Raw genomic sequence first — 15,163 nt, 5'->3', positions numbered from 1 at the left:
CATCTCTGCTTTTACTATGTGGAATTTTTTGAAATTTCCCTTTAATTTATTTGTTTCTATTATTTAAAATTTTAATATCTCATAGGCTCTTACACATAAACACTTTCTATATATTTTGACAACGTAATATACTTAATATGATCAATAGTATTTATTTTCAATCGCGGAATAAAAATATGACAACATAATGTACATTTAAATATTTAACAACTTTAATCTTTAAAATTTGTCCACACTATTTCTCATTTTATTCTGAGCAAGAAATATTTATTATCCCCATTTTCCCCTTTTTCATGCTTAAAAATATTCGTCACAAATGTCATCCGTGGTGTCTGTCCCATCACGTCACACGCCTGAGACCCTCCGTCACTGTCACGTCACCCATCACGGGTATTCCGTCACCGTCACCATCACAAGACAAAAAATGTCATTTGTCGCCTTCACGCCATCTGCCTCTGTGACAAATGACGTGACGGATGACGTGACAGATGACATGACAGATGACGTTTGTCGTTCCCAAATTATATTGTACATTTGAAATCCATACCCATTTTTTTAATGTTGACTTTTATACTTTGACTTTTTCATTGACTATTTAACCTGACTTGACCAGTACCGAAGAAACGGCCATACATTAGGCAAGGGTGAGGTCTTTGCCAAAGATTGGGATCGGACCGGGAGTGTCGAAAACTAAGTATACACCATTTAAGCTCTTTTAATTTATTACTATATTTAGGATTATTTTCCAGATTCAACTAATCAACTTCAGATCAACACGTTGAAACTTCCCAGTTAGAGTAAAACGTAATTGACAATAATCTCCAAAACACTCAAGAGATTTCCCAATATTCAGTTAGGGTTAGACGTGGTAGTTCGGTTCTTTTTGTGCGAATTTGTGCGAATTGTTCATTCGGTTCGGTGTTCCTAACAAAATAAAAACGAATTCGATCAGAACATTGCAGCTACCCGTCTGAGGTTCTTTTGTTCGCTTTGTTTGTGCAAATTTTGTTCTAGTTTTGTTCGAATGTGTGAATTTTGTTTGAATGTGCGAATTTTATTAGTTTTTGAAAATAAAAAAGAACAACCATGTGTAGTTATGGACAAATTCCCAATATAAAGCGAAGGGCATATACACAATAAAACACGCTCAAGCAGAGAATCAGTAACCAACTCCGCTCTATAAATACCGGTCGAAGGTAGAAGATCAGCAGAAGAGGGCGAAGAGTTGCAGAGAGCGAAACCCTAGCGCGGAGCGAGGAAGAAGACGATCGAGATCCGAAGATCAGAGATGGTTTGCATTCGGCAAGCGACGATGGACGATCTACTGGCGATGCAGGCCTGCAATCTGATGTGCTTGCCGGAAAATTACCAGATGAAGTACTACTTCTACCACATCCTCTCATGGCCGCAGCTCCTCTTCGTAGCCGAAGACTACGGCGGCAAGATCGTCGGCTATGTCCTCGCGAAGATGGAAGAAGACTCCACGGAGCCCTGCCATGGCCACATCACCTCGCTCGCCGTGCTCCGCACGCACCGCAAGCTCGGCGTCGCCACCAAGCTCATGACCGCCGCGCAGAACGCCATGGAGAGCGTGCACGCCGCTGAGTACGTCTCGCTCCACGTTCGCCGCTCCAATCGCGCGGCTTTGAATCTCTACATGTCCACCTTGGGCTACAAGATCCACGACATCGAGGCCAAGTACTACGCCGACGGCGAGGATGCGTACGATATGAGGAAGAATCTCGGATCTCGCGCCGATCCTCATCATCATCATCATCATCACCATCAGAATTGTCATCACCATGACCATGGGCATCAGCACCACCACCACCATCACTCTGGCGCGGTGGCGGACGCTTGATCATCTGTTCCCTGGGAGAAGAACTTTTATCCAGGTGATTCTCCTCTCGATTTTACGCAAATTTCGAAACTTATGGCTGTGAGTGATTCTCAATTGTCGAGGAAAAGTTCAAAAGCTCTGTTTTTTATTTCCTTCAGTGAAATGAAGCGCAGATATATTCTTCCATCTCAATTTTTCTATACGAAAAAATGTCGATCTAGTGGTTGAACATGATCGTCATTAAACTTGAGGAAAGAATAAATCCATTTCTGTTCGTATTCCATCTCAAATTTTCTCTACGAAAAACTGTCGATCGAGTGGTTGACAATCGTGATGATTGCAGGTAGAACAGGTCATATTTTAGAAAGGAACAAAGCCACTTAAACAGCTCATATTTTCCCAATAAAATAACTTTTTTGATTTAGTGATTTTACTCAAGCATGAATGTATCCTTCAGTACTGCGGAAAAAATCAAATCCATTTGGATTCTTCGGACTAATCCATTTCCTGTCAAATCCTTTTCAAATTTTCCCATGAAAAGATCTTTTTGCCGATTTAGTGATCGAACTAGATCATGAACATGTTCGTCAATCATGGGGAAATGATCAAATCCAGTTGGATTCTTCAGACAAATCCATTTCCCGTCAAATCCTTTTCAAATTTTCCCATTAAAAGATCTTTTTCCCGATTTAGTGATCGAACTAGAGCATGAAAATGTTCCTCAATACAGGGGAAAAGATAGAATCCTGTTGGATTAATTTTTTCTAAATGCATTAATTGCTGATCTAGTGGCGGAACATGAACATCATTATGAATTGAAGGTAGAGCATGAAGATTTTCTGCAATAATTGGGAGGGAGATAAAATCCATTTTAGGCCCCACATATCAAGAGTGATTCCTCACTTATCACAGATCAAGTGTATAGATTTCTTATGCTCATGCCAACGGCCTGGGCCGGTGGGACCGTAGATCTTAAAGTAAAGTGTATAGATCTAAAAGATTGGTTACTTTAAAATTAGTGCTAAAAAAATGTCCAATAAAGTTGGATGGAAGCACATTTACCTCATTTGTCGCTCCTCAAGTGGCGCCTTCACTCCAATTCTTGCCATGATAAAAAAAATCTAACTGAGAAGATTGAGGGTAGACGAGGAGCCTCAGGGAAGGTGTTCTTCAATTGAAGTTCAATCAATCCTTGGAGAGGCGGACGAGGAGACCGAGTGGAGTTTGAGCAGTGCGGAGATGGCCGAAGCCGATCAAATCACAGAGGTGGATGCACATGTTCTTCAATTGAAGTTGGATCAATCCTTGGAGAGGTGGACGACGAAACCGTGGGGAGTTTAACCGTTGTGGAGATGGCCGGAGCCGATCAAATCACGGAGGTGGACAGGCATGTTCTTCAATTGAAGTTCGATCAATCCTTGGCGAGGCGGACGACGAGACCGAGGGGAGTTTGAGCAGTGTGGAGATGGCCGGAGCTGATCAAATCACAGAGGTGGATGCACATGTTCTTCAATTGAAGTTCGATCAATCCTTGGCGAGGCAGAAGACGAGACCGCGGGGAGTCTGAGCGGTGTGGAGATGGACGGAGCTGATCAAATCACGGAGGTGGATGCACTTGTTCTTCAATTGAAGTTCAATCAATCCTTGGCGAGGCAGACGACAAGACCGAACGAAGTTTGAGCTGTGTGGAGATGGACGGAGCCGATCAAATTGCGGAGGTGGATGCACATGTTCTTCAAATGAAGTTGGATCAATCCTTGGAGAGGCGGACGACGAGACCGAGGGAAGTTTGAGCGGTGTGGAGATGGCCGGAGCCGATCAAATCACGGAGGTGGATGCACATGTTCTTCAATTGAAGTTGGATCAATCCTTGGAGAGGCGGACGACGAGACCGTGGGGAGTTTAACCGTTGTGGAGATGGCAAGAGCCGATCAAATCACGGAGGTGGACGGGCATGTTCTTCAATTGAAGTTCGATCAATCCTTGGCGAGGCGGACGACGAGACCGAGGGGAGTTTGAGCGGTGTGGAGATGGCCGGAGCCGATCAAATCGCGGAGGTGGAACCGCATGTCCAAGGGAGAGAACCGAAGCCGCTTCTTCTCCATCACACCCATCATCATCTCTCCGTGTGCCCTCCTCTTTAGCATACCCATCACCTCCTTCCTCCCCTAGACAAGAGATAAACTACTTATTATGATGCAATTTCTAGAGAGAGAAAATCTCAGAAGGGTAGAGAGAGAAGGGCCGTGGAGCCCCACCTGGGACAGGCCTTTGAGAACTGACCCCACGTTGGGGATGGAGAACCAATACATGTCTGGGTCAACCAGTTGACGGGTCTGCAACCAACAGAAAGTCAACTATTAGATAAGAGTCAACACTCAATGAACACCAGAGTTGACGATGAAGCTAAAACTGAAGACTAGCGACATCTTTTTTCGTTAAAATTACGGGAAAATGGATATTACATGGTTTTATTGCTCTTTCATTTCCCCAGAGTCAACGAGAAAGCTAAAATTGAAGACTGGCGATATCCAGTTTTAATTGAAATCATGGGAGATTCAATATTGTTAGGTTTTATTCACAATGAACATAAAAGTCAACGCATCAAAAGAACTCGACCGAAACCGAGTTAAAGTCAAAGAACACCAGAGTCAACGATGAAGTTAAAATTGAAGGCTGGCGACGTCCATTTTTAACTCAAATCATGGGAAAATCAATATTGCATGGTTCTATTCATCATTCATTTCCCAGTGTGGGTGTTTATTCACAGTGATCATAAAAGTCAACGATTAAAAAGGAGACAGGATTAAACTAGTCAAAGTCAACTATCACCAGAGTCAACGGTGAAGGTAAAATTAATAACTTCCAATATCCAGCTTTATTGGAATGGTGAGAAAATGAACAGAAAAGTCAACACTAACCGAGTCAACAATAAAGTTAAAATTGAAGACTGGCAATATATTTTTATACTGAAATTACGGTAAAATGGATTATCGCATGGTTTTATTGCTCTTTTGTTTCCCAGCGTGGGAGGGTAACTCACGAGGAAGCCGGCGTTGACCAAGAGAGAGACGTGCTCGTCTCTCACCTTCCCCCCGGCCGACAACAACGAGCACTGATTGACATAAGAAGCATTGTAGATGTAAGAAACGTCAAATAATTCTGATAAACTTTGGAAAATGAGCGAAAAACTTACTAGTTCGTTGTGTTCTATACTCAAATCCAGCTTGGTTCCTAGGACATAAAGCTTGAACCACTCAAGAACTTGAACTTGATCTGGGCCCTTCTTCCCCAACCTTTCCGCCGCGGCTCCAATCTAGCTCACGCACATCTAATTAGCAAAAAATGTTCAAGTTCTTCTGACGTAAACATTATTAAGAACTCTTTTCTGAGTAAAGAAAAAGAATTAGATATTGACCTGTTTGTTGTAATCATCCATGAACATGATGGCGTGATCATCCTGCCCGGTGTTCAGCTTGAATAACCGCAAGGTTTTTTCCTTTTTTAGTGCCTGTAGAGTAGAAAGAAATCAATATCTACAGTGAATTGATTAATTACCTGAGAAAATGAAAATCTTTAGGTAGAAATCATGTAGAATAGATACTGAGTCGAAATTATTTTTTTGTTTCCCTGTAACCGAATTCTTTTCTGTAAATCCTCTAAATTTGATCCCATCCATAGTCCATAATCATTTAAAAATGAAACAGATAAAAATGTAATAATCCGTATCATATAAAGAATGGAATTCAGTGAAAGAGAGTCACCTCGAGGTCTCTATCCACTTGCGTCCTGTTCTTAATGCAACTGTACAGCTGTGACCTCAAAATGAAAGGTTCAACGGATACCTGACGAAATTAATCATGATTCTGATAAATTATCACAAATATTTTGGAAGAGCCAGCTTCCTTAATCCTTACGATGCATTTTTTTTAAAAATGTGTTCACCGAAAGTCAGATGCATAGGTTTACATTAAAATTTGATTAGTCGGACATGATGAACTAACTTTGTACAAATAAATATCCTGCAATTAGATCATAGTAGAAAAGATCATTACTCTCATATAGATGACAAGAAAGGAGAATTTTAAGATCAAGAACGAGTGAAGTCCCTGTGAATCAAAATGCTTGAATAGTGTTTGCCTGTCTCAGATGCCAATATCACTCCTGATACCGAATCAGATATCAGAGGGGAAATACCGATATCCCCTGTAACTGATCCCAACATCACTGACATCGGATGCGAGTTGCTACGGTACTGTTACCTGATATTGATATTTGCATCTACCCCCGTCTTGAGGATTGGCTGCTGATATCGGATATTGGAATTTATGACATCTAACCTTTTATATTTTAAACATTTTCATAGTATTACGATGTGAACTATTATTGAGGGTATTGTTTCAGGGATTTTTTTACATCAAGTAAGTAACTTGAAGTTTCCTAACTTTTGGTTTTGTACTCGCTACTCAGTCGGCCTATCGGCCCCTGACCCAACCTTCACCCACGCTGACATTTGTCCAGATTTAAAAATAAAAGATACAAATAACAAAACAAATAATAGTAACTAAGATACGAGACTATCCCATTCCGTCCACCTGATTTCCACATAAATGTCATGAGGCGTGCATGTGGGTCAACAGGGAGTGCAGGAATCTGGCATTTCTATTCACTGCCCTCCCCCAATCTAGTATATAAATGGATATTGAAACCCAAGATCCGTATATATGCTTTGTCTGTCTTGATATCTGCTAGCTACAGTGGCAATATCTGTCTGATGTCTGATATCTGATATTGTCATCTGACACCATCACAAGTACTGTTTGCTGATCCTGGTACAGTCCCGGTTTTTAGCAAAGACCTAAACCTTACAAAAACTTTGTTCCGGTTCCAGTCCGTTCTTTTTTAGTCGTCATCCATTCCCAATCCAATCAGGTTGACTAGTCAATGTCAAAGTCAAAGTAGAAGATTTATGTTAATGGTTATATTCACTATCAACATAACCAGCTTTAAATCAGCTTTATGTTAATGCCCCTTTGCCTCCCTTCTCATATTTCCCCCCTCTCCGTCTATCTCTCTCTCTGGGTCTTTCTCCCTCCACACCTCTCTTTCTTCGTGGAGAACTGTTGGTTCACGGAGAAACATGCAATAAAAGAAGACCTTGCCATTGGTTCTTGCAGTCCGCCTTCAAAGAAGAGCTCCTCTTCATCAAGTAGACGCCCATGGACAGCCAAATATGTTGCCCCTACACCGAGCTCAATAGAGACCTCTCCACAGAGTTTGATTAAATACTTTTAGAATACATATTTAATAGTTTACTTACGGTTCTCTTCTAACAGAAAGCCCTCTCGATTCATCGATCGACAGTTCCCAGGCTGCAATCATTCATCGGTCGACGGAGGAGGAGGTCGACGGACGGAGGTCGATGGACGGAGGAGGTCGACTAGTATAAGAAGGATGGTGGAGGAGGTCGACGGTGGTCGACGGAGGTCAATAGGAGGGGGACGTCGACGGAGGTCGACGGAAATCGATAGGTCGACGGAGATCGACGGCAGTCAACGGAGGGCGACGGTGATCGATAGGTCGACGGTGGTCGTCGGAGATCGATTGGGTTAAGGTCGATGGAGATCGGCGGAAGTTGAAGCATTAGGGAAGGGGATCGGCGGAGATTAGCGGCGGTGATCGGGGGAAGGATCGGGGGGCGGAGATTGGCGGTGGGGAAAGCCTGAGGAGAATTGGGGTCGGGGGAAAAAAATCCTGAGGAGGATCGGCGGCGGAGGGGCATCTGAGGAGCAAGAAGGAGGAGCGTCGGAGAAAAAAAAAAAGGAAAAAAAGAGACATGCCGGGGAGGACCAGAGGAGCATGGCAACAGTGAAGGGGCGTCGGAGATGGATCGTTGGAGGAGCGGAGGATGGGGAGAGGACCGCTGGAGGAGGTACTGAGCGGGGCGTGATAGACATGCCGGGGCAAGAGAAGGGGTGGACGGACGTGAGAAAGCGCGGGGGAAGGCAGTCAGGATGCGAGGAGCATGGCAACGGGCGCGGACAGCCGTGGCGAAGGAGGAGAGAGACGGTGGGGGGCAGGGGTCGAGAGAAGGGGTTTAATTGTTTCAGGTGTTTGGGGTGGGGGCATCATGCATGTGATTGCCGAAGTTTGCTCATTGTCAGGCGATGTCGGGGGGTGGGACATCGACAAGTGCAATGCCCAGAAGTGGCCTCTGATCATAGAAAGACAAACAAATTAATGGTTGCGAGGCAGGTGAGCCTTACCCAGGCCGCGTGCATCGTTGGGAATATTGAAGCAGGTGAAGTGAGAGAGGAGGAAGTACGAGGGGCATTGGTGAGGAAATTTCCGGAGATGGAGGGGTCAGAAGTAAAGAGATTGGAGACGGGAGAGATATTGATCCGACAAGTTCCGGTGGCTGAATGCATCGCAGTGTGTGGGTGGAGGCTGATGATTGGGGAAGCAAGAATCACTTGGCAGCGCATCATCTGGACAGGGAAGGTCGAGGATAGAGCGTCGAGGCCGGGTATTATTGACGTCAGGGGAGTACCAGCTGCATATCGTTCCACCCGGAATATGGAGGCATTGGTCCGATCTTTCGGGCGGCTGCGAGGGGTCGTTTCATCGGGCCTAGAGTCGGGTACCCAGATTTGGCAGTGTTGGATGTGGCAGTGAAGGAGGATGCGGTGGCGTCGGCGCAGGTTCTGCTGCAGGGTCGAAAAGGCACATATAATGTAACGGAGTGGAAGAAGGGAGGAGATTCTCGAACGAGGAAAAGCATCCAATAACTTCGAAAGAATTGAACGAGGAGCTGTATGAGGTGAAAATCTCATGTACGGTTCTGTAGAGTGACAGTAAGGGTGACTTATCTGGAGCGTCAACCACCAGGCCCACCTGATATAGGAGGTCAGGAGTCTGGGAATGGGGCGGTCGGAGGCGGGAGGCGGGAGGCGAGAGAGGCTGTCTGAAAGGGAAGGGAAGATGGTGCCGGATGTGAAGGGTGGCGAAGGTGAGGTGGAAGAGAGGGAGGCAGGAACCAGGAAGGTGATGGCAGAGGGGAATAATGTGGCGGAGAGCTCACGAGTATCGGAGGATATGAATGCAAGTGATAATGCAAGTGATGGCAGGATGGAGATCCAGAGTTCGGGAGCGATCGGCCAGAAAGGGGCCAGGAGAAAGGGCATAATGCGATTGCCAAGAGGGAGACGGCTATTAAGGGGTGATTTACTGGGTCGGTGCATTGGTTATGAGAGGCAGCAAATTTTGATCAAGAACGTCGACGGAGAGAAGATATGGCTGGAGGTTGGGAAAGGTGGGAGGATGCAGTTCCCCCGAGAATGGATGGCAGTAAGAGTGGGAAAGACAAGGCGTGACAGAACGGAGAGGAAAGCAAACAAATTGAGAAACATGGCAATGGAGGAGAGTGTGATAGAGGAGACACTCGAGCCGGAGAGGGAGGCGGTGGTGACCGAGGTCGACAATGCGACACGAGACAGAAATGTGGGTGTGCTCGGAGGCTTCGCAGAGACTCAAAAGGACGGAAGGGGTCTGTGCCGGTCTCCATGAGATGCATATCATGGAATGTGCGGGGGCTCCGGGATGCCAAGAGGAGAGGGATTGTGGGCAAATACTTAAGGGAGTGGGGTGCCACGGTGGTGTGCTTGCAGGAGACGATGTTGGAGGATTGTGGATCAGGGGACTGGCGTGGGGTTGGAGGGAGTGTGCTGGAGGGTTTCGTTTCGGTGAATGCAATTGGGCGATCAGGGGGGTTGCTAGTTGCTTGGAACGAGGCGGTCTTAAGGAAGGAGGAGGCATGGCGTGGTCAATTCACGACGGTAGTAAGGTTGACACGGAATGATGGTTTGGGGGTGGTTAAAGCTTCAGTTTATGGAACTGTGAACGCCAGTCTGAGGGAGGGGCTATGGTTGGAGCTGGCGGAACTTGTGGATAAATTTCGAGGGATGCCATTGTGGATTGGGGGGGATTTCAATGTGACCCTGGGGGCAAATGATAGGACTAATGGAGGAGGGGGGGGACCAAGGGTCGGAGGAGTTTTGGGTTTTTTTGGCGGAAGCAGGGTTGCAGGAGATGGGACCAATTGACTGTTGTTTCACATGGAGGAGTTCGGGGAGAGCGGCTTCTAAGTCTCGGCTGGATAGGTTCTTATGCTCAGTGGAGTTGACGGAGAGATTCCCGGGGGCAGATGTAAGAGCCTTGCCAAGGCCTATATCGGACCATACACCGATCATGTGGCAGTCTCATGAGGGCCATGGGCGGACCACATACTTTAAATTTGACAAGTCATAGTTACGAGAAGGGGGTTTCAAAGAGGAGGTAAAGGACATATGGCGGACACATGGCGGACACATTCGGAGCAGGAGCCAGGGGCGAGCAGATTGGCAACTCGCATAGATGGGTTGAGAGATCACTTGAAAAGCTACAGAAGGAGGATAAGGGAGGCGAGATGTAAAGTGAGAGTCGAGGCCCTCACAAGAATTAGAGAACTGGATGAGGTGGAGGACGGTCGGACATTAATGGGAGCGGAGATTCAGGAGCGAAAGAAGTAGAGAAGTGTGGTGGCAGAGGAGGATAAGGAGGAAATGGATTGGAGACAAAGATCCCGGCAGCTATGGTTAAAGGAGGGGGATGCAAACACGAGGTTTTTCCACCTTGCAGCAAATGGACGACGGAGAGTGAATCAGATATTATCAGTGAAGGTCAGATCGCAAAGGGTTACAGGGACACAGGCAGTGGGTCGAGCAATGGCGGAGCACTTTCGGTCGATGTCACGGCGGGAGGTCGGAACAGTTGGCGGTGGACGGGCCAAGGGGCGTCTCAGTTAACGCAAGGGCAGAGAGATGGTCTGGTGCGGCCTTTTGATATGGAGGAGGTTCGGGCAGCTATGGCAGGGCTGAATGGCGAAGGCGCCCCAGGACCGGACGGCATACCGATGTTTTTCTACAAGGAGTTCTGGAGTGAGGTCAAAGATGATGTGATCGCCACATTGGGGGAGCTCAAGAACCCTCAAGCAAATATGGAAAGGATAAACAAATCCTTCTTATTCTTACTACCGAAGCGGCAAGGAGCAGAGAATGTAGGCGATTACCGGCCCATATCGTTATCCAACTCCATATATCTCATTGTGGCAAAGGTACTGGCTAATTGATTACAAGGGGTACTTGGGGACTTGGTTGGCCCGTTTCAGTCTGCTTTTGTTCCGGGGAGACAGCTTGGTGACTATGCAGTCATGGCAGGGGAGATTATTGCTTCGTGGAAGAAGAATGGGACCAAGGGATTCATGTGGAAGGTAGATTTTGCGAAGGCATATGATTCTTTGGATTGGCGGTTCCTATGGGCAGCGCTACGAAGGCGGGGTTTCCCAGAGGAATGGATCAAATGGGTGAAGCGATGCGTGACGTCTCAGTCGTTTGCCGTGTTGGTAAATGGACGTCCAGAAGGGGGGTGGATCAGACCGCAGAGAGGGCTCAGATAAGGGTGTCCACTATCGCCGATGCTTTTTGTTCTGGCAGCTGATGTACTAGCCATAAGTACTTCTTTGGTATGTGGAAGGGGTTGTATTAGAGGTTTTCAGACGCCGAGCCAGCCATTGGGCATCCCTCTGTTACAGTATGCCGATGATACACTGTTCTTCATCGAGGGATCGGTAGAGGAGGCCAAGAATTTGGCGGCACTCTTGCGGGTGTTCGCAGATTGTTCGGGACCGCACATCAACAGAGGAAAATCGGAATTTGTGGGTTTCAGCCTATCAATGGTGGAGGAGACCCAGTGTGCCAGTGCGCTTGAAACGCCAGTGGGTTCATTGCCTATGAGATACCTGGGGCTACCCCTCTCTGTTGATAGCCTACAACAAGCAGACTGGCAATCAGTGGTGGAGAAGGTGGAGAGACGGTTGGAGGGTTGGAAGCAAAGAGTCTTGTCGCGAGCGGGGAGACTAGTGCTGCTGCGATTGGTATTATCAGCAATTCCAACTTTTTATTTATCCGTGTTTAAAATCCCGGTGGGTGTTGAGAAACGCCTGAGCGAGATCATGTGGAGATTTTTTTGGAAGGGGGCAAATGCAGGGGAAGGATGTGTCATGGCGCTGGTTTCATGGAATGACATCTGCACACCAACTAAATAGGGGGGACTTGGGGTGCCTGACCTAAATACACTAAATGTGGCGCTATTGACGAAATGGGTTAGACGGATCATGGGACCGGAGGATGACTTGATTAAGGAGGTGGTGAGGGACAGATACAGATCCAATTTGGATTGGGAGAAGTTGATGCGTACTGTGAGGGGGGGAGTCGGTTTTTTGGAGAGGGCTGAGGAAGGTGTGGCCATTGGTCAGGGAGTTTTTCCGGGCCCAATTGGAGAATGGCGCCGGTTTTAGGTTTTGGATAGACAATTGGTCGTCGCATGGACGACTCCGTGATCTGTTCCCTCGCCTATATGCCCTTGCCCGTCACCGGCATGCCTTGGTAGAAGAGTGTTGGGATGGAGTGTGGTGTCCAACTTTTGCGGCCATCTTATCTAGTCAGCGGGTGGAGGATTTTTTAAGCCTTCAGCAAACTCTGAACAACTGGAGGCCAATGGAGGGGATGACAGATGGGTGGGTATGGGCATCGGGTCCGTTCTCCAGCCAAGGTGTTTACCAGAGTTTCAGACCACACCACTATTTGGACCCAATCATCCTAAGGGCATGTCGCTCAATCTGGAGGCAAAAGATTCCTTTAAAGGTCAGGGTGTTTGCATGGCTGCAAACCAAGCGGACAATGACCCGCGTGAGATGGCGAAGGTTTTTTCCGGCTGAATCTTTACTATGCCTTGTGTGTACGGCGGAGGAAGAGGAGTGCGAGCATCTTTTCTTCCATTGTCGGTTTGCTAGGGCGCTATGGGCTAGCCAGGGGCTGGCAGAGGTTACGTCGAGCTCGCAGTTATGGGCCACACTGCCGCGGCACCAGCATGGGATTGACAAGGAGCGGGGGCTGAGATTCGCGGTGCTTGAGATTCGCGGTGCTTCGGGCGATATGGTCTCACCGCAACGAGGTCGTCTTCAAGGGGGCGGCAATGTTGGTGGAAAGGGTTATAAATGATGTAGAGAGACTGGTTTTTTGTTGGTTGGTCCTGGATGAAGTGGTGGATACGGAGGAAGGATGGGCTTATGATTTTTGGCTTAGACCCTTCCACGTCCATGTGTACGGAGGGTCACCAAGTTGGGTGATCTTCTATATTATTCAAAAAAAAAAAAAAATAGTTTACCTACGGTTCCAATCCGGTTTGAACTGTGAAACTAAGCCTGCCCGACCAACCGGTTTGCCCTAAAATGGCAGATCTACACTCCCCATTTGATGCTGTCTGACCGGTCCTTGTCCTAAACGTCCAACCCTAATCACAACTATTGGGAGTGTCAGATATTGGGAGACAATATCGGCAATAACAGAGAGCTGTTCTAAGTATGAATTATGAAATGACACATGAGGCCACCAGGGAGTGCAGGAATCTGGCATTTCCATTCACTGCCCTTCAGCAATATAGTATATATGTGGATATCGAAACCCAGTATCTGTATATATGGTTGTCTGTCTCAATATCTGCTAGCTACTGTGGCAATATCTGTTTTATATCAGATATGTTGGCGACCTAAAGTGTTGTTACGCAAGAAAAACTCGATTCAATATTTCAATAGAACAAACAAACAAGCCCACTATTAACATCCTGACCCTTACACTTTGGTGTAGTTGTCCCTACCTATTGATTGACTCAAGGCTTATCTTACTCAAGTTTGGAAACTTAGAACCCATCCATGATGGGATGTAGGCTTCAGTGGTTTTGGTACTTTTTCACCACTAGTTATGATTTAGTAACCAACACTGGCAGGTCAGTAGTTTAAGCGATCACTAGAAAGAACTCAGCTTAAGGTTTAAGGCTTAAGGTCTAGGAAATTTGCACATAGTTGTTTTCAAGTAGCTACTCAAAATATTAAATGGACCCGAATGAGCGGCTGAATATGATAGGTGTAACTTTACTTTGTTACTTTATAACCTTCGGAACCTCTCCAAAGGTGCTCCCTTTTCCAATTGCAAGTTATTCCTATTCATATCCCTGAGTTCCCTTTTTTTAGTCTATCTACATTCAAGGAAATTCATACTCCATGGATGGAGCTAAGAGGGGATATTGAGAGACGATATTGGTAATAAATGAGGACCATTCTTAGCATGAAATATGAAATGACACAAAAGAAACGATTTACGCGAAAATGGAAACGAGTGGTGAGAACAAACACAGTTAAAGAAAAATCATGAGAAACTCAGAGTTATTAAACCTTGTTTGTTTTTGGGAACTGCGCACGCATCATCCGAAGAGCCATTACCGTGTCACAGAACGTAAGACTGTCCCCTGAGATTTTGAAAACAAGATTGAACTGAAATTTAAGAGGGATGATCATCGCTTCCCCAAATTTTTTACTGCTCGGTGACGAACAATACTCAGATCTAAGAAAAAGATTTGAAAAACTACCCAAACAAAAAAACAAGACTCTTGGCTGATAAAGAAATTAAAAAAATTAACTTAACAAAAGAACAACACTTAAAGCAAACAAAAAATTAGGAAAATGACCTCAACAAAAAAACGACAGCTCTGATCAGACAAAAAGATTAGGAAAATTGCCTAAAAAAACACTCAGAGCTAACCAAAAGTTTAAGAAAATTATCTCAGCAAAAAAACTACGCTCAGATCAGACAAATAAATTAGGAAAACTACGGAAACAAAAAAAAACATTCAGAGCTAACAAAAAAATTACGGAAAATTACCAAGGCAAAAAAATTGGAAAATTTACCCGAACAAAAAACAACACTCAGATCTAACAGAAATTAGGAAACTTTACCTAAACAAAAAAAACACTCAAAGCTAACAAAAGAATCCGGAAAATTTACTTAATCAAAAAAAAACTCAGATATAAAAAAAAATTAAGAAATTTTACCCAAACAAAAAAAAACAACTTCAGATAGAACAAGATGATCAGGAAACTTTCCTAAACAAAAAAAAAACTCAAAGCTAACAAAAAAATATGAAAATTTACCTGAACAAAAACAACTCTCAGAGCTGACGAAAAAAACTAGGAAAATTACCTAAACTCAGAGTTCCGTCCGAGTTTTCCTCCGCCGGTTCATCTTCTCCATCGCGAAATCGTTTCCTCCCCGCCAATCCAGACGAATCCGCCATCATCAATTCCTTCTCCTATCCTTCCCCGATCAATCCACGCCAAATGATCCGCATTCTCGCGCCTAAAATGATCCGCCTCCCCCTTTTATACCCAAAAAG

General features: G+C 45.6%; 2 protein-coding genes across 3 annotated transcripts; one reads left to right on the top strand and one right to left on the bottom strand.

Annotated features, from left to right (window-relative positions):
* Positions 1–1,198: 1,198 nt before the first annotated feature.
* On the top strand, positions 1,199–2,026 carry LOC144710131 (Acyl-CoA N-acyltransferases (NAT) superfamily protein). The gene has a single exon (XM_078583805.1). It carries the CDS (start codon positions 1,289–1,291, stop codon positions 1,859–1,861), a length of 573 nt encoding a protein of 190 aa, XP_078439931.1. The 5' UTR covers positions 1,199–1,288; the 3' UTR covers positions 1,862–2,026.
* Positions 2,027–2,664: 638 nt separating this feature from the next.
* LOC144710130 (Serine/Threonine-kinase) lies at positions 2,665–15,145 on the bottom strand. Of its 2 annotated transcripts, XM_078583804.1 has the most exons (8): positions 14,971–15,145; positions 14,166–14,239; positions 5,605–5,685; positions 5,259–5,351; positions 5,037–5,156; positions 4,884–4,955; positions 4,099–4,176; positions 2,665–4,008 (listed from the first exon to the last, which is right to left on the bottom strand). In XM_078583804.1, exons 1-8 carry the CDS (start codon positions 15,065–15,067, stop codon positions 3,817–3,819), a joined length of 807 nt encoding a protein of 268 aa, XP_078439930.1. In that variant the 5' UTR covers positions 15,068–15,145; the 3' UTR covers positions 2,665–3,816. The 2 variants fall into 2 exon arrangements, with proteins under 2 accessions (XP_078439930.1, XP_078439928.1); XM_078583802.1 differs by having other exon boundaries at positions 4,884–5,156.
* Positions 15,146–15,163: the final 18 nt, after the last annotated feature.

The sequence above is a fragment of the Wolffia australiana genome, chromosome 12 (assembly GCF_029677425.1).
Source record: "Wolffia australiana isolate 7733 chromosome 12, ASM2967742v1".
Lineage (NCBI taxonomy): Eukaryota > Viridiplantae > Streptophyta > Magnoliopsida > Alismatales > Araceae > Wolffia > Wolffia australiana.
This window is presented reverse-complemented; position numbering and strand designations above follow the sequence as displayed.